At 32.6% G+C, this 20,136-nt stretch overlaps 2 protein-coding genes across 3 annotated transcripts; one reads left to right on the plus strand and one right to left on the minus strand.

Moving 5' to 3' along the window:
• Positions 1-659: 659 nt before the first annotated feature.
• Positions 660-8,216, minus strand: LOC142527367 (14-3-3 protein 1). Of its 2 annotated transcripts, XM_075632255.1 has the most exons (5): positions 7,623-8,216; positions 6,920-7,042; positions 5,952-6,068; positions 1,370-1,419; positions 660-941 (listed from the first exon to the last, which is right to left on the minus strand). In XM_075632255.1, the coding sequence occupies exons 1-4, from the start codon at positions 8,097-8,099 to the stop codon at positions 1,399-1,401; spliced, it is 738 nt and encodes a 245-aa protein (XP_075488370.1). In that variant the 5' UTR covers positions 8,100-8,216; the 3' UTR covers positions 660-941; positions 1,370-1,398. The 2 variants fall into 2 exon arrangements, with proteins under 2 accessions (XP_075488370.1, XP_075488296.1); XM_075632181.1 differs by lacking the exon at positions 660-941 and having other exon boundaries at positions 1,064-1,419; positions 7,623-8,214.
• A 4,926-nt stretch (positions 8,217-13,142) lies between these two features.
• LOC142527508 (MADS-box protein SVP) lies at positions 13,143-18,339 on the plus strand. Its single transcript, XM_075632367.1, has 7 exons — positions 13,143-13,655; positions 16,618-16,761; positions 16,834-16,933; positions 17,018-17,059; positions 17,295-17,336; positions 17,425-17,582; positions 18,131-18,339. The coding sequence occupies exons 1-7, from the start codon at positions 13,474-13,476 to the stop codon at positions 18,147-18,149; spliced, it is 687 nt and encodes a 228-aa protein (XP_075488482.1). The 5' UTR covers positions 13,143-13,473; the 3' UTR covers positions 18,150-18,339.
• The last annotated feature ends 1,797 nt before the right edge of the window (positions 18,340-20,136 follow it).

Raw genomic sequence — 20,136 nt, forward strand, 5'->3', positions numbered from 1 at the left:
TGTGCCACACTGACTGGGTTTGTTACGTACTGTTTATTATTCTTCAGAGAACAAATCAACTCTAAATTTGTTGTTATTTGAAAATTTAATTGATGGTATTTCTCTAGCATCCAAGTTTGATATTATTTTATTTCAACAATAAAGTCGATCAAGACACATGAAATATTAACATACATATATCACGAAAAATTCATATCGAGATGAGACAAACCATTAAACTACGATCTAAGGAACATAAACAATTCATACATATTCGTTCATATAAACATATTTCATATGATCCGATCGATAGGTCAAGGAAAAGAATTAATTTCCTTAGGTTTTTAATTATAACTAAAAATTTATATTATTTCATACAATATCACGAAGCAAATAAACACTTTAAAAGTAAAAAATACAACACATAAACATACAATATTTATGTATTAAACACAGATAGTATTTATTTATTAAACGCCAAATGAGTAGGAACCAATGAAAAAAATAATCTCAACCAACACGTTTGTATACATAACTTTGGATTCCATTTTTCATAAAGAATTTTGTGCTCTTCTAATTTTTTTTTCCTGGGGATGCTTTTTCAATTGAATATAGAGAAGTAAAATTTTCTAAAAAAATTAATTATTTTGCGATTCAATATATTTAAGAAGCCCTAGAAATCCATAACCTCGACATAGTAAATAAGTAAAACTAATTTCAAAACATCATCCAGGATTGAATTTATTGAAAGAGAGAGTTTCGCCACAAGCCAAATGAAGGAATTACAAGGGAAAAAAGTCGAAGCCTCAACGACCTCGCCACGAGTAAATTACATTTCCTACCCAAGTACTATATATAAAATAGGACCAGATTGCACCCCAAGTCAATCTTCATCAACCTTTTAGAGTAGTAATTCAAAGGTGCAGATTGTAATTTATTCGCTCTTCTCTCACCATTTGCACCTGTAAATCCGAGTTCATACAAGAAATTTTTTTTCTATTTCCCAAAATGAGTTGAGATCAAGAAGAAGCAAAACTCAAACCATAAAAATCATGCAATTTTTCAAATCTTCGAACAAATTCAATAAGACAATCATAATCATAGTTATATAGAAATCGAAGCTAATAATAAACACTATTTTAAGCGTCACATTTCTCCACAAACAAACTTCCGGGCATCAAGAGATGAAGTTGACCGATAATGAAGGAAACTACATACCTTTCATCTGACTGTCCTACTTCCTTCGAAATAGTGAGAAATTGACTTTGGACAGTTATGCACTCCAATACAGTTTTAATAAAACAGGTACCACAACACAATACCAAGTACACAAATTCAACACCAGTCGAGTATATGCAAATTACAGAGAGATAATGACATTCAAACCCACCTCCTTGAGACACACATAAAGCCATTGGTTCAAGCCTCGTCTATTTGGTCCTGCATGGTCATAGAATGCCGAATTTTAATTAACTGGAATTTAATTTTTTTTCTATTAAACAAATCGTTTTTTAAATTACATTTGAAGTAAGATCGTAAGAAATACAGACTTATGGACATATTTGAAAAATCTACCTTGATTCTTTTCATGAATCAATAATCAAGAACAACCAGAAGCCAAAAGATGTATAAAACATTGTCTTAATTTGAAAGTGTGAAGCCAGTAAATCATACATCAAATATAGGAAAATGCTGGATTATTTCATGTCAAATTCCACGAGGTAAGTATAATTTCATACTACGGAACAAACTCTCTTAACTAGAGCTTCCAAATTTATCAAAGTTTTCCTTCTTTTTATTTATCAAAGGATAAAGACGTCTTCCTTTTTCTTTTTATTTTACGGAACTAAAAATAACAGAGAATTGAACAGTAAAATGTAGAAATATAAATTTGCTACTGTCTGATGGCATAGAGTCATTGGTTTCCAAGCATGGACCAAATAAGTTAAGTTCTTCGGTATCATAAAAAAGTAACTTCAAACACATTTACATTAAAATTGTATATACTCGTATTGATTGAGTTGATTGACAATCTGATGTAGCAAAGCACATGGCAACTTGTGGTGAAGAATTAATGAGGTAGCATATAACTAAGGAGAAGCGAGGGGGTCAAGGAATAAACAGGTATGCTACGAGAAATTGTAAGCAATGATATCTCCATACAAATTAAAGGTGGGGTGAAAGCCTTGTTTCTCCTTGAGCTAAGGAGCACATCTTGTAGGCTTTTAAATAATATGAATGTATCAAAAGATTGTTTTACTTAATTGAAATCCAAACCTTCATATCACATCAGCTAATTTATAAAAAGCAACAATTATTTTACATTATTGAAGAGTAATGCAGCAACCCCAGGTGAATAAACCTTGCATTTCCCCCTGTAGCCTCTACTCTTTACACGGTAACTTTACAAATGAAATCAGGAAACATAGCGATAAATATAGGTATTCAAGTGCCGCATAGAGGAAGTAAGCTGCGAGCAAGAACTGATAAAAAAAGGCCCAAAGTCGATGACGTGATCCTCATTATGACCAACAACCAAATTAATAGCGCAGCATTCAAGTGCCTTGATTCTTAGAAATTGAAGATGATGAGATCGAGAGATTTACAATTTGAAGAAATTCAAGAAATTGAATTATGATGCTTGGAAGTCCAAGTTATTTAATAATCGAGCTTTTTTAATAGTGTAATTTAGTCGAAGGCCTATTTTGTGATTTTAAGGGACTCAATTTTGTTATTTATTTTAATTTTAGGACTTATTTGATTAGTATTTGATATGTGCCCAGAATTCCATATTTAAAGCCTATATAGCTATTTTATGTAGGTTTCTTATATAAATGTCTTATAGACGAGAATCACAATGAATCTTGAAGAAATTGATTTGTCAGACAAATTGTGAGCTCAGTGCTTCCTCTCTCTCTCTCTCACGTGAAGGCTCAAATTGAACTTATCAAGATTCGTTCTTGTGGCAGTCGTCCCCTTATCTTTCTTAGGTTCTCAAAGACAAGTTCTTTGTGGGTTCAACTTTTGTGAAGTCGTTTCTTCTGTATTTTGGTTTCTACCTCGTTTATAGGTAACTCATGAAAACATGCAATTGAAGCTACCTTCAAGTTTTGGACTTCTGTTCCAATTTCGATATTGGGTTTTCACCGGAATTGTTGGGGTTCGTACCACTGGTTTGATATTGGGTTTATGCACGTTGGTATCGGTTCTCTATCAGTTGATAAAGCTTTGGTTCTAAGGCGAGTTTGGTTTATCTTTTAAAATTTTTGTTGAGTAGGCTAAAAAAAATCTATAGCTTTGGTTCTAAGGCGAGTTTCGTTTATCTTTTTAAATTTTTGTTGAGTAGATTGAAAAAAAAAATCTTGATCAACAGGATGTGAGTAGCTCTTTTACTTTGAGTCCTAGTGAAGTTTATTATGATGTTTTGAGGATGAAAAAAAGATGTGAAGAAGAACGAGAGTTAAAAGAAAGAGTATGAGAGGATAGTAGCTTGAAAGTCATGAAAAATCCGAGGATGAACACATAGTGCAAGAAAAAGTGAATAAGGATGCACTATTAGGTTCTCAAAGACAAGTTCTTTGTGAGTTTAAATTTTGCGGCATCGTTTCTTCTTGTTATTTTGGTTCCTACCTCGATTATAAGTAACGAGTCAAAGCATGCAATTAAAGCTATCTTTTCAGTTCTTGGAGTTTTATTCCAATTTCGATATTGGGTTTTCTCTGGAGTTGTCTGGGTTCATATCACAAGTCTGATAATGGGTTCATGCATGTTGATGTCGGTTCTCTATCAGTCGGTCAACTTTTTACACGTGAAAAGTTCAAGACTGAAGATTGAGCAAAAAGATTTAGTTATTTCCTTAATAAATAATAATAATTGATAATTTCGAAATCTTGACATTTCCGTTGTATCTTTTAATTTTTGGTATGATTTCTTTCAGTTTATTTTGCTTGGGTTTTCCATTTATATGTATGAACTTGATGCAATAAGGATTCATACAAGATTTCAATAAACAAATTACTCTTTGCAAGATAGAGAGGTAATCTTCTTAAACGAAGCCTCTATCATTATTCAATCATAAGTCGCAAGGTCCGTAAATCAAATAAGGGAATTTCCACGGAATTTGAGGATTTCACTGTCGAACGATCCATGACATAATCTATATCACATGTAGAAAATAAATTCGTATGGACACAGCTGTCATGGGGGACTTTAAAAACTAAGGAAGGTGAAGGCCTCAAATATGTTCCTAAAATACTCGAAATTGGATTTATCGAAATCCAATGGACAAATGGACCCATTGACATCAATCGGCGCGAACCTCTTCCCGAAACCAATGTACACCAGAGAAAGAAAAATATGCCGCATATAAGTGTGTATACTACGCTTGGATATCTTATTCACTACATCACATACCTCATAGACTACACACTCATGCGTCTCTAGACTGAGCATGAGATTCTTGACTTGATCCTTGATATCCGAGCATGTTGTATTTCACATGCATCATATCAGTTTGTATATCCGTACATTCTTGTATTGGGCGATTGTCGCTCACATCCTTGTTTTCTTCTTGGACACCCTACTCCATGGGGCAGGTCTTAGGTTGGTCGGTTCGGACTGCCAGGGACAGTGGCTATAGCAGTTGGGTTTTCGGTGGTGATCCAGTGGAGGTTTTATTTGATTTCTCGTATTCTCGTGCAGGATTATATTTTCGATATGGTTGTATTATCGTTTTAGACTGAGATTATTATTCTATTTTTGTTTAGATTGTAAAATGATTCATTTATTTGGTTTTCACTATTTAATTATTGTTATCATATTTAAAATTTGCATGCTTATTAATCTGTTTAGTAATGGCTCGGGTAAGGATGCTACAACACCTGTAAAAGTTGAATTGAGCCATGATGGAGGAGCAGCTGTCGCATGAGATTTGTTTTAATTACGATGTGTGTTCGGGGTCATCAATGCAAGAAATTATTTTGATTGGAAGGAGTTGACGAGAACATAATGGACCAAAGGAATCGGAAGACCTGGGCTTATCGATACACAAGGCGGCGAGTTTGAGAAGAAACTTGCATCTCAAGTGGGTGGCTGCAATGCCCAAGCCACATTGAGGAAATGGGCCTTGGGCAAAAGGAAGAAACGAGAAAAAAAAAACATAAAAATGACGTAACAAGGTAGAATAATAATCAAACACAAAAATCCATTTTTTATTTATTTCATCTATAGTCTACCGGTGTTCTACCCATGGAAAATTCAAGGCTAAAGATTGAGGAGTAAGAAAGATTTATTTATTTCCTTGGCAATAATTATTTGATACTTTCCAAATCTTGAGATTTCCGTAGGATCTTTAATTTTGGTAGGATTTATTTCAGTTTAATTTGCTTGGGTTTTCCATTTATATGTATGAAATTGATGGAGTAAGGATTCATTTGAGATTTCATCATTTCAATAAAAAAAATTAATCTTTGCAAGATTGAGGGGTTCTCTTGTTAAAAGGGCCTCGACTATTATCCAATCATAGGTCACAAGGATTGCTTATCCAATCAGAAGGGAGAATAGAGGATTCCACTGTCCAACAACCCATGACACGATCCATATCATAAGCACGTAAAAATTACATAATATGACCGTTGTGCAATTCCAGGAGAAAATATTATAACAAAAAATTTAAGAAGGATTCTTAAGGAAAACATGGTTTCAGAGAGAACAACTTTAAATTGGAAAATTTTGAGATATTCTAAGTTTATAAACCCAGAAATTATGATCCAACCAAATTAATGGCACTAAAGAATAACTACGTCCGAATAAAAATATCTATTATACTATCAAAGCTCTGGCATACTAAATTTACAAAGAACTTTGAAACAAGATTATAAAAAATTAAAATAAGCAGATTAAAAACATACGAGGATTAAAGTGTTTATCTTTTGTTATATAAATGAATGCCTGGAAATAACTATTGTTCTAACCTGCATATCTGAGGTCCAAAGAGTGAGATTGTCCCTGAGAAGTTGCATGATAAGAGTGCTATCCTTGTATGACTCTTCACCCAATGTATCCAACTCTGCAATGGCTTCCTCAAAAGCCTGCAGGACAAGAGGGAAAAAATCAAGTTTCCAGATATCAAATGAAAAAGGAAAGGTCAAATGACATGAAAATATTTTCAAAAAAATCCCAATGAACTTTACCTATAAATATCTCATAAGTGTTGATTTAGAAGTTGATATACTTGCATAATAATTATGAAAGGCAGTAGAAGCAATTTCAGAAAATTGACAAGATAATTCTTCATGAGACTGAAACCTTATTCTAAAACTCTCTCGTACCAATGTATATGGTGTAGTCTCCAGTCTCCACCAATATATGGAAGAAAGTGACATAAAAGGCACAAGATTTTGAAATTGTCCCAACATAGAAACATCGGAATTAACAAGGTTCACAGTGGTAATGCTCCTGGTACCTTCCAATATAAATTGAAAGCTATGACCAATCAACTCTATCAGACAGAGTTAACCTCTTTACTGAGAATCTCAAAACTACTTACTTGGTCAAAGCTTTGGAATAACAATAAAATTTTGATAAGGCATTGCAAGAAAAAAATGAATTTTGATGTATGGCAAAGTTCACTGGATTCACGCAGACCAATAAACAAATAATTTCTAGGAGAGTATTATACACAGTATGAATACTCGAGTAATTGAGTTTGTTCCAAAAAGAAACAAATTGTAATTTATCACCAATTACACCTATCTTAGATGCATGTAAAATTCTGAAAAGTAGACGGATAACAACCTGAAACCTTTCAGAACACAAAATGAACACTTCGTACCTTCGCCCCAATAAATGGAAAAAAAATTAAGATAGAAAGGAGACAATAAATTCTTCAAGTGCAAGGGACAAAGAATGAAAGCAATCTTTTGTAGTATACTCAACCAACCTGTTTGGCCATGCTGCAAGCTTTCTCTGATGAATTCAGAATTTCATAGTAAAAAACCGAGAAATTCAGAGCCAAGCCCAATCGTATTGGATGAGTTGGAGGAAGATCAGCAAGTGCAATGTCCTGTGAACAATGTGAAACATAAAAAAAAAAAAGTTCAATCAAAAATTCAAAAATCGTAGCAAAACAAATAAATAAGATTGATGCATCCAGCTTTCTATTCAACTTTCTAACTTTTTACTGAAAAATAACAAAAGCTTGGCATTGATATACACAGCATCTATATAGCACAGATTTCTAGCCAGAAAATTAAATTATAAACCTGCAGTCAATATTGAATAATCATGGATTCAGTCCCTGTACCAGAAGGGATGATCTTGGTAAAAGACCATGCAATTGAACCCTCAAATATTCATGGGATTTCACATCAAGTGATCTTATACCCATACCTACTTAGTCTACAAGTGCGGTACTGATCACCCCACCCCACCCTCTCCTCTCTCAAGTTAGGAAAAAAACTGAAATTTCATACATGTTTTTTTTTAAAAAAAAATTAACCTGGTTTACTTATGCTGTGAGAAAGGCTGATTTTTTATTTCTTTGTTGCGCATGTATGTATATAAGCTTCATTAAAGACGGGAATCCAAACTACTTGCATAAGTAAATATCCGGGCATTTTTTTAAAAGACATCAAAGTGCAAACCTGGGCAGCTTTGTAAGCCAACATAGTATCCTCAGCGGCCTCTTTGCGCTCATTCCCAACTTTAAACTCGGCCAAGTACCGATGATAATCTCCCTTCATTTTCAGATAAAATACCTTCGATTCGCTAGAAGCAGCCGAAGGGATCAAGTTATCACTAAGGATCTTGAGAATTCCGGCGCAAACTTGTGACAGCTCGTTCTCGATCTTAGATCTATACTCCTTGACGAGAATTACGTGTTCGTCGTTCTTACGCCCCTCTTCCTTTTGCTCGATAGAGGAGACTATGCGCCACGCTGCACGTAGGGAGCCGATAACGTTCTTGTACGCGACGGAGAGAAGGTTGCGCTCCTCCACAGACAGCTCGGCGCCAGAGGAGCTGACAACAAGGCTGTCCATGAACTTAACCATCTCTTCGTAACGCTCGGCTTGCTCGGCTAGCTTAGCCATGTAGAGATACTGCTCGCGACTCAAAGCCATCGGAGAAGTCGTTGAGATTTTTACGAGGGTTAGGGGTTTGAATTGAAATAGGAATTTTTATAAAAGGTGGGAAGGGAATGGAGTGAACGTGTGAAGGGAGTGAGTTGCCTTGTCACCTATTTTTGAGGCCACTCTCTTTTAACATGGACACTAATCACCACAAACAAGTAGATTATCTGAGTCTTGAATTTAGATAAAATTTTGAGTTTAGGATGATATCTCAAATTCGAAATCTAATTGAGCTTCTAGTCACAACAAACAATGTATTGTACATTGGCCGATGACTCGGGTTCCAATCATTGTTACATACGTATTAATTCGTGAAAGTTTTTCATATCGATATCTTGATTACGCATCCCCACACCCTAACTATCCAACCATTCCGTTGACAATGAGTTCTCCCTGATGAACCGCATGGAAGCGAATGAGCAAGCCCCATCTCTTTCTCATTGCTCTTCACCAATGGGGAAGCGAGTCCGCCGATTCTTGATTCCTATGCCATGACATTTCAACCATCTCTTTCTCTCTCATTGTGTGTTTGTAAATTTGTTTGTAATTATTTCTATAATATTCTATATTATATTATTAAATATGAGACATTTAGAGTAACTTACATTAGAGAACACCAAAATATTTAATTCCATAATTATCTTTTGACCCTATTAAACACCTTCTCAAGTCATCCCATATTCTACATAGAAAAAAAATTAAACAAAAATTCATTTTTAAGTCGAAAAACTTTTCTAAATTGAAAAATAATTTTGTTTTAATTGTTTAGTATTATTTAATCAAATTAAAAATAATAACACATGCAATTTTTTATGCGTATGTATCTTCTACTAGTATTAAATATGTGTAATAGTTTAATTTAAAAAAATTGATGATAATCATACGGTAATTTGGGATGAAAAATCTAGAAAGTAAGTTGAAAGGTCACATGAGACACCAAATTGGTCAAACTGACCTCTTCTGGGTTAATATAATGGACATGTATTATCAGAAAAATACTAATTTTGAATATCAAAATGAATTTTATGGAAATTAGTTTAAATAAAATCGTCTTTAGATATATTTATTCTATACTTATTAAATTAATAAGAAAACTTTAACAAAATTATAAATTTTTAACATGAATTACTATATAATTTTGGGTTTTTTTTAAAAAATAAAATAAATATCATTCCCATTTTGCAAAATATGAATCTACCACAGCAGGAATCATTTTTCCTTTTTTCAATTTTTTTCAAATGAAACAACAACAACAACAACAATAACAATAATAATAATAATCATAATAATAATAATAACTGATAATTGATAACACATTATATAAGACCCATTAGTGTCTCTGATGATAAATAGGCGGACTGGCAGGCAAGGGAATCGACAAACAAGGAAAATCGAAACAATGAGTCTCTGGGTCTAGCCACTATTATGACGAAGCATATCGAAAGTTCACGTTCATTTGTCAAGCACTCAAAACCGATGATATGTTTATTTCGGTTTTAAATTTTTTTTTCTATATAACATTGGTTGTTAATTATTTTTACTAGTTTTGTATTGTCATACACGACAATGTGCAAAGCTGAGTCGACATCCCACATCGTGGAAGCTTTTTAACAAGACTCAAACCACTAAGGCTGTCCCATTTGTTGATGAACGCTCGAGGACTGTTGATGTAAGTTTTGCTGATATGTTTGTGTGTAAATTTGGATGTTTGTGGTTCGATTGTTTTATTTTTATTACAATGTTATTATTATGCAGAATGCGATGAAGGGTAGAGTCCCTGCCTAGATTTATCAATTATATTTTGACATCATTGAAAGCGTGAAGAAAATGAGGATGTATGGATTAGGGACGCAGGTATATACCCAACTGCCACTACATCATGTACATGAGAAATTGTAGGTTCCGGTACATCCACGCCACCACCAAAGAGGGCTTAGTTCTTGCAAGAATAGAGACTCCAAGTCCAGGCCTACACCATCGAGGGCTCTATTGTTCATACCTCCACCATCAATACATTTATCATACCTATATAACACTTGTAGAGACGATTTTGTAGAGACGATGAAGGCGAGACTCAAGATCCTAATGAACTATTTATTTATTTTGTTTAACATATTATATTTCTACGTTGATGAGGAGGTGATCGAGCGAGGGGAGGTTGATGAGGGCGATGATGAAGCTGCACTAGGTCTAGCGCGCGAGTGAGGCGTAGGCGGGGGAGAGCTGGTGAATGAAGGGCAGAGAAAATTCTGCGTGAGAGAAGTGAGAATGAAGTGATGAGGGAACATCTATTTACAGGTGAGACCCAGATCAGATCTGGTCCTTCAGAGCGGGGAGGTGATTTAATTTGCTTCCAAATTTTTGGAGACTAACGAACGGCAGGAGGAGAATACACGACCCACATGTTGTAGCCCGAGGACAATGCAAGTAATCGAACTTCGAACCTGCAATTCAGTTCGACTTGGGAGGTGAAGACTGATAATAACCCATGAATGAGCCCATCAAGACTTTAGACCCCAAGCTCATCCTAACCCAGGTAGATGGCCCATAACAAGCTCAGGTACTCTCCTATAAATACCATGTTTGAGCGTCCAATTCAGGGATCATTCACAATATTGAGTTTCAGCAGCACCATTAGCTGCTCTCTCATTATATTCTCAGTTTCTGACTTGACCGTCGGAAGGGCTACTCCGGGACACCCTCCTGGCCCCCTTCTAACGGCCTCCTTCGTGATTTCAGGCCTAATGTAAATTCGAGGTCTGCATTCGAACTACTATCACCGGTTGACCCGAACCTTAAAGTTTTAGTGAGTATCATGTTCATTAAATGGTTAAAAAAAAAAATCAAGCCGGATCATAAAATTCGATTTCTTTGGTTCAATATAAACTGTTAAACAGTCAGTTTCGATTTAAAATTATTGCGACGTAGAATTTTAAATTTGAAAACCTGAATAAACCGAACCAAAATATTTCAAATTTGTTTATATGATATATTAAATAGATAAAAGGATGATGTTTATCCATTCAAGAGATCGTGAACTTTAATACAAACTATTAATTTGATGATTTTAAATCATTTTACTATATTAATCTTGTTATTATATTTTTATTGTATTTATTATAAAATGTTATTTTTATTTAATTTTCAAATCTTTCATATTTTGGGTATTTTACAAAAGAATATTCAAATATCTATTAACAATTATTATAAAACATAAAAGTTAATTTATCATTTAAATTTATTAGTTAAACCGTAAAAGCATGCCGAATGAATCAAACTGTAATACAAAAACAAAAAACAAATAGAATTAATCAAACTGTAATTAAAAAAACGAATCAAACATAAATTATATAGTCCAATTTTCAAATTAAGCATTTGAAAAACCAAAAAGCAAAATGAACCGACCTTTGCACACCCATAATTATCACTTATTTCAATGATAATGATGTATTCATGTCGCTCAAGTTAGCCACTATTGTTTTAAACAGTCGCTGAATTCAACGAAAATATTTAAATAAAAACGTCACTAAATTAGCGACGATCGACTTAAATTATCGCTAGTTACATCAACTAAAGCTACTTCCTCATAGTGCAAAAATTTCTGTACGTAGTTTCAAAGTTAGCTACAACTAAAAACAACGTTTTTCTTGTAGCACTGTACTATGCTATTTAATAAATTGTAAATATTTACGACTCCTTTATAGAAATAACCTAACCTTCCTCTCCCTTAATTAATATGTAATAGATGAAATATTAATTTTACTCTGGAAAGGAAGATGAAAAATGAAACCTTTTTTTCTAGAATGCATGTACATGAGAACCTTGTTCAACTAGAAAAGGGCACGAAGACACTTATTTCTTTCCATTAGTGTTCTAAAAGACAAGAAAAAAAACATTGCTTAAACTTGAAATTCGCGAAAAAAATGTCGCTTTGGCCAAAAATATGAAAAAACAGATGATCAAAAAGTTGACCACATTAAACGCCTAAAAAACGCGGAAAGGACATATTTTTTTAAGAAAAATTATAAGTTATGTTTTTATATATATATATATATAAATTATAACATTTAAATTTTTAAAAATATAAATATTTAATAATGTATATTTTTTAAACAAAGAAAACCCTAAAGACGTCAATATAAAATTTATCATGAGCCCGTCATTTTTTTGTGACTAACAACTATCTATAAAAGTTTTACTCCACACAATTTGTGATTTTAAAATTTATATTTTTTTGTATAACTTGAAAACTTATGTATTTATTCTTAAAATTTGTATTTTTATATAGTATTTAATCTATTAATTTTTTCTGAGTAGATTTAATTCATTAAAAAAATTGATAAAATAGAAGTATAATAAAAATTACAAACGCTTTAATCTTATGCTAAATCCACTTTAAGCTTTTTAGAACTTTGCTTTCCGATTATTATAGCATATAACAAGCGCAACATGCTCCATACATATACACACACACACATATATATATAGAGGCCCTTTATTTATTTCTTCCCATTATCAGCTCAAAAAATGAATGCAGTGTACTCGACCAATAATGGAGTATTATGACAAGAAACTTGAGGTGCAGCTCACCAACTGCTTTTACAACCTTTGGATCATATAAATCACTCGTATATTTAGTTCATCGGGACGTACACAGAGTATAACTTCACCCATCTCCCCCTCATTGATTGGTGGCCTTTTGGCCAACAGTAAACAGTAATCTTGGGTTCCCAAAAATAACGCACAGCTCTCTAATCTGGTAAAGGCAATAAATTCTCTTGCAACCAATTCACATTCCCTATTCAATTTCTTTCCTCCTTTTTACGGACTATTTCAACCTACATGTGGGGCAGTGTCTCGTGTGTAGATCCATGGTCCAGATTTAACCACAATTACATGGAAATCTACTGGTTTTATTTAAATCACAAATGTGACTAAATCTGAACCATCTAAATCCTGTGAAACAGTACCCACAGGTAGAATCGAACGAACCCTTCTTACCCATCTCAACCAAAACCGATTTGTCTTATTGGTGGACTATTTTTTATCTGTTTCTCTTTCTGCGAGTCTTCTCTTAGTGTGTAAATCTGGATCTGAGAATGATGAGTGGAACAATGGCCAAATGAGGATCCTGTCCCTCTTTGCCTCTCTTTGTGTTTCAGTTTATTTTCCCTTTTTATCACTTTCTTGTTTTTAGGGTTTCTTCTCTGGTAAAACATATCCTAAAAATGGCAAAACGCCGCCTTTTGTTTCCAAAACGCTCGTCTCCCTGCCATTTTTGAACCCCAGCTTTTTGGCAACCTGGTTTATTGATTTCCATTTCCAGCTCGAGAATCTTTTATTTCTGCTTACGTATTCACTGAAAATGGCGAGAGAGAAGATCAAGATCAGGAAAATCGACAACGCTACTGCTCGTCAGGTGACTTTCTCGAAGAGAAGAAGAGGGCTTTTCAAGAAAGCTGAAGAGCTTTCAGTTCTCTGCGATGCCGACGTAGCTCTCATCATTTTCTCCTCCACTGGGAAGCTCTTTGAATATGCTAGCTCCAGGTACTCTCTCATCTCCCTGACTGGTCGGTGCTTGTTTTTTTTTTACTCCGTGTTCGATTTCTACAGTGGCAAATAATGTAGTTTTATTTGATAACATTTTAAGATTCGGAAAGTGTTTTCATATCTGGTGATGTCCATAAATTTATGGGTCTGTTCAGAAATCTTATCTTGATGGTATGATGTTTTTTGTTTTTCTCAATTTCCATCTGTTCACCAGTTCTTTAGATTTTACAGATGGTTTTCCCATTCTTATGGATTATTAAAATATTATACTTCAATCATTCAACGTTAAGGGTGATTTTAAATTTTCATTTTCCAGTACCATAAGTACTGTTACTTCTGCATTTTTTTTTATCTTTACCTTGTATGTACGAGGTCTTTTGTCGTAGTGCATGTTATTTAACTTGGTACAACCATATTCTTAGAAATCTCTGTAGATTTCATTCATATATACATACACACACACAAACAGTGACTGAATGTTGTAGCTGTAGATTGCATTGGGAGAAGTGATCCCTTTTTACAGTATACATCTGTTGATGCATGGGTCTAACATGTACTATGTGTCGGGCCTATGTGTGTATATATATTTATACATACTTGAGGAGGTCTACTATAAATTTTTTGATATCAACTTTATGTTAAAATCACGTACGTATTTGGTGTTTTTTTTTTTTTTTGCTGATTTAATAAAAAATATTCCTCTATTCTTGAGAGTGGGATAATTTTGAATATATTATATTGTTTACATACGTTTTTTGTCTTGTAAGTCTTTGAAATTTATCCTTCAACGAAGGAGTAGACGGTCTCACGAATAATTATCCGTGAGACGGGTTAACTCTATCGATATTCATAATAAAAAGTAATATTCTTAACATAAAAAGTAATACTTTTTCATGGATGACCCAAATAAGATATGTGCCTCACAAAATACGACTCGTGAGACCGTCTCACACAAATTTTTGCCTCAATGAAGTTACTATTTTATTATTTTGGGAAAATAGTTTTTTTATTAGCTATCTTGTTTATTTTTTAATTTTGGTCCTCTAAGTTTTCAAAGTTTGGTTTTGTTACAATAACTTTTGATTTTCAGTTATTTTTGTTCAATTGAAAATGTGAAACCGGAAATTGCTGATTAGATATCGAAAATTGTTGACTTGCGGAAATATCACTTAAGCAATTTGACCAATTTAATCAAAAAAAGTAAGAGTTTATGTACCAAAAATAGGGATGTAATTGAATCGAGTCGAGCCGAACTCTTGAATGTTTGAGCTTGGCTTGTTTATAATCGAGCCGAGCTCGAGCTCTACTCAACGAATATATTCATGGTTCACGAGCTTATTCAAATTTTTATCGAACCTAAACGATCTCAATAAATATGAATTGTACATTTAAATATTCATTAAATTCATTAAAAAATAAATTTACATTTAGAAAAAAATATATAATATTATTATTAAAATTTGTCAATTTTTTATAATAAATAAATTTAATAGATTTTGCTATATAATTCATAATTATTGTGTTAAATCAACAAATTAAATATCAAAATTATTATTTTTCATCTAAGATTTTACTTATGAATTTACTAACTAACATGTTCACGAGCCGAATATCGTAGAGCTTGAGCTTGGTTCGTTTTTCTTAACGAGCCTCATTAAACGAGCTCAAACGAGCTTTTATCGAATCGAGCTTCGAATAGCTCACAAAGATTAACGAGCCTCATTAACGAGCTCAAACGAGCTTTTATCGAATCGAGCTTCAAATAGCTCACAAACGGTTTGGTTCATTTACATCCCTAACCAAAAACATACTTTGAAAAAGTAATGGACAATTCAAAATTGTACAAGTTCAGGAATCAAAAAAATCATTTTTCTTTTTTCCCTCATATTTATTCTGATTTTTCTCGATTGATGAGCAATGTCCGATATCATGATGACATTCTGGTGAAAATTAGAGCAAATGTATAAGAAGAAAAATTTACTGGCCAACTCTCATAAATATAATAGATCTCAATAAACTATAGCCGTACGAAGAAGAAAATTATTATCCTTACAACCGAACAGATAAAGCAAAGTTATATTTGCCAACAGAAATGGCATCTGTACGTAAAAAACAAATAAGAGTGAAATAAAATATTATCCAATCATATCTTTAATTTCAAGAAAAACTTGAGTCTAAGTTACTACCAAGTCTAAGACTCAAGCATATATATTAGAAAAATTCGAAAACATTTGTTGCGTAACTAAGTCTAGATAGGGTTTTGGTACTCAAATTAAGCAAAATTTGATCTTAAGTGTAATAATTTGTTATTTTTGTACATACAGTCTGATTTTTTGCTGGAGTGCTGACATAATATCAAACATTGCTTATATGACACTTGATATTGCTGCCATCTTTGATGTAATGTGAGGATTCCACCTAAAATCTGACTTAAATTGTGAAAATACCAAATATATTTTATTAAAACCAAATTTTTGGCCAATTACATGATTAATCACTGTGATTCAGATCCAATCACTGTGATTTAGATCTATCATCGACTGTAAATATCCTATTTATCTTTTCTTGAACATAAAAATCAATCTTTGAGGGTCCAATGGTGCATCCACAAGTTTGTATAGAAGAATTTAGTCAGCTTCATACACACGAATATTTGGAGAATCTATTACAAGAATGTGAACATGACAAGAGGGGAAGCTTTTTATTTTAGATTAGATTAGATTTTGTCTCCAGCATCTAATTAAATTTTTGCTTGTCTTTGTGTTATAGATTGTAAACCTGACTCGTACACTTTGGAACACGAAACTTTCGAAATTCGAGTTCTAAAAAACCAATTATATTATAAAATTTTTGAGCATAGTACCTTAATTGATATCCTAAATAACAGGATGATTAGTTTAAATATAAGTTGAATGGATAATTATGTAACAAGTTATTTTCTTTTATGGGCCCAATAAAGTATGAAGGAGATACTTGAAAGGCATAACTTGCATTCAAAGAATCTCGATAAGTTGGAGCAGCCATGCCTGGAGCTGCAGCTAGTTGAGGACAGCAACTATTCCAGATTGAACAAAGAAGTGGCTGAGAAAAGCTATCAGCTTAGGTAAGAACTAACGTATAAACGTTGAGAGAATTATGTATTTTACGATACCATGTGTGACTGGTGTATTTACAGGCGTATGAGAGGAGAGGAGCTACAAGGGTTGAACATTGAAGAGTTGCAGCAGCTGGAGAAGTCTCTCGAAGCTGGACTTGTGCGTGTTATGGAGAAAAAGGTAGGCTCATCATATCGCTACCCTCGATTATCCACGCATGGTTGAAAATTCGAAATTTGTGTCCTTGTCTTTGATCTGTGACAGGAAGAGAAGATCTTAAAAGAAATCAATGAACTTCAAGATAAGGTCGGTTTTAAACTTTGAACATCTCTTGGTACAGCAGCAGATGGGTGATTTGTATGAACCCCGGAAACTGACATTTGTATCATATTATTATGTACCATCGCCATGAATTTTTAAAAAGTTTATAGCACATACATCCTAGCATTGCAATGGTTATGAAATCATGTGAAAGACATTAGAATTCATTACATTGGATGAAACATATCGAACTTTCTCGTTTCTTTATGAAAATTTTTAGGGAAGGCAACTTCTGGAGGAGAATGAACGATTAAGAGAACAGGTACAATTATATATGAAATGGTAGCTAGCTCATCTGATATTCTTGGATTCTCCTTGTTTTGATGTGAAACTTGGTGCCATGTATCAAGGTGTCGGAAATAACAAATGGTCAAAAACCCGTCCCAAGAGCTGATACCGACATCCTAATCTACGAAGAAGGACAGTCGTCGGAATCTGTGACGAATGCCTATAACTCCACTGGTCCTCCCCAAGATTATGATAGCTCAGATACATCTCTAAAGCTGTGGTGAGTTGGTAACAATATTATACTTAATTATTTCCCTCGTGTTTTTACATCTTCTGTTATATTATAATTCTAGTAACTTATAAGTTATTTTCTAGTAACTTATAAAAAGTAAGATGTTGAAATGTTGAATAAAATAAAGAAGATAATAGTGTGTAAAGATATTGATATATATTATAAGATCTTTTTATTATTATAATTACAAAGAAAGTGACATGATACTATGAAAATAACGCAAACAGTTATTTTTTGGACATATTTTGAGCTTGTGTCATTTAGTTTTGGTAGACTATATTCGGAATATAATAAAATTTGAAAACCGTGTTCGAAATCTCCTGACGTTCTTTTTCGAGAAGCTTTCAAAAAACCGTCGCAATTGTTAGAGACGGAAAAGTGATTTGGTTTGATATCCTGTAAAAAATTCCTAACATTTTATCGAAGATAATGTTGTAGGCTGTTTAAAAAACTTATAAGTTGATTGATTATCCAAATACCCTCTAAATATTATCAGTTGATGTTTTTCAAAGAAGCAGATCGGTTTTCGATTGCAGGCTGCCGTATTCTGGCTGAACTCACGGAGGGGCGGCTCGTTCGACTAATTAGTACTTTTGATGCATGCATGTCTGATCAGTTACTGGATACTGACTCGTAAGGCTTGTAATTCCTATGGTTTTGAAGGTTGTGTAACGCAGTATAAATTCAAGGGGATTATTTCAAATTAAATTTTCTAGAATTTGCTAGATATTTCATGTTCGACAAAGGGCATCTAATTCCTGATCAGATAATTCTAATTTTCATCAATATATTATTTTCTGCACTCGATTATTTCATGAGTTGGTCTTCTGGACGGTCTCACGGAACAATATTAATGAGACATGTCGATCCGGTTTATATTTGGAGTAAAAACTAATATTTTTGGTGTAGAAAGTAATATTTTTTATGGGTCGAGTTCGTTGAGAGATTCATCTCACGAAATTAATATGTGTGATAATTTTAAAAAAAAAATTGTGTTATTTTTTAATGGTACAATGTGTTCATTTATTTACGTGGTAAACACAAATTAGCTCAGATAACTTGTTAGAAATTGATTTTAAATCAGTTTTAGATTATTATTTTTAAACAAATAAAATAACATACAGGGTTGGTTCATGTGTCTAATTAATCTTTTTATTTATTATCACTAGGAAAAAGCAAGTATATTATTGTATGTGGAAGTTTGCTGTATGCTGGTTAGGGTCCAAATTAAGAACTCCTGCGATTTTATATTAAATTTTTATCAATACTTAAACATGTTGGCACGACTTTTTTAAAAAAAATCCTACTTGAATATTTTGAATGAAATTGTAGTAATTGAGATATAAGGTAAAATAAATGACTCGGAACTATTAACGAAAATTAAAATGGAAAAAGTGTAATTTATTTAAGTATATGATATTTGTGATCGTGGTTCTCTATAATATTATATTTCAGCTTTATGCTATTTTTTTTAACAATTTAATTTATTTTTTGATGTGACCATAAACATATATGTTCACTTGTTCATATGACAACTTTTCAATCAACCTGATTATGACATAATAACAACTCTATCAAACATGAAAAGATTTTTTTCATCCTAATACCATTCATAAAATAAAACAATAAATATAAATTAATAGAATAATAGATTTTTCCAATGCTCAAACCACAATGTACTTAAATGAAGTATACAAAAGGTGATACTAACGGTCACAAGAATATCATAAACACATGAACCAAAAATAAATACCACAAGACATCAATTTCTGCCAACATAAATACAATTGAATGATAACTATTAAAATAAATTAAATCATATTAACTTAACATGGACAATGAATAAAAAACAAATGTCACAAAGAGGAAAAAACAAGGTCACAAGAATATAATAAACACATGAACAAAAAATAAATACCACAAGACATCAATTTCTGCCAACATAAACACAATTGAATGATAACTACTAAAATGAATTAAATCATATTAACTTAACATGGACAATGATTAAAAACAAATGCCACAAAGAGGAAAAAAACAAGGTGAAAATAATAAAAAACGAATGTCGCGAAGAAGAAAAAGAAAAGCATGGAGAAAACAATAAAAAAAAACGAGGAAGAATGATAAAACAAGTGAAAAAAGAATACAAAAAAATACTTAACTTAACATGGACAATGACTAAAAAACATATGTCACAAAGTGAAAAAAAAAACAAGGTGAAAATAATAAAAAACGAATGTGTCGCAAAGAAGAAAAAGAAAAACATGGAGAAAACAATAAAAAAAGAATAAGAAGAAAAAGAAGAAGAAGAATGATAAAACAAGCGAAAAAAGAATACAAAAGTAATACTAAATGTCACAAGAATATAATAAACATGTGAACAAAAAAAGGAATACAAAGATAATATTAAATATCACAAGAAAATAAACACATGAACAAAAAATAAATGCACAAGACTTAAATTTCTACCAATATAAATACAATTGAATGATAACTACTAAAATGAATTAAATCCTATTAACCTTAACATGGATAATGACTA

This window comes from Primulina tabacum, chromosome 1, assembly GCF_025594145.1.
Source record: "Primulina tabacum isolate GXHZ01 chromosome 1, ASM2559414v2, whole genome shotgun sequence".
In the NCBI taxonomy this organism is placed as follows: Eukaryota; Viridiplantae; Streptophyta; class Magnoliopsida; order Lamiales; family Gesneriaceae; genus Primulina; species Primulina tabacum.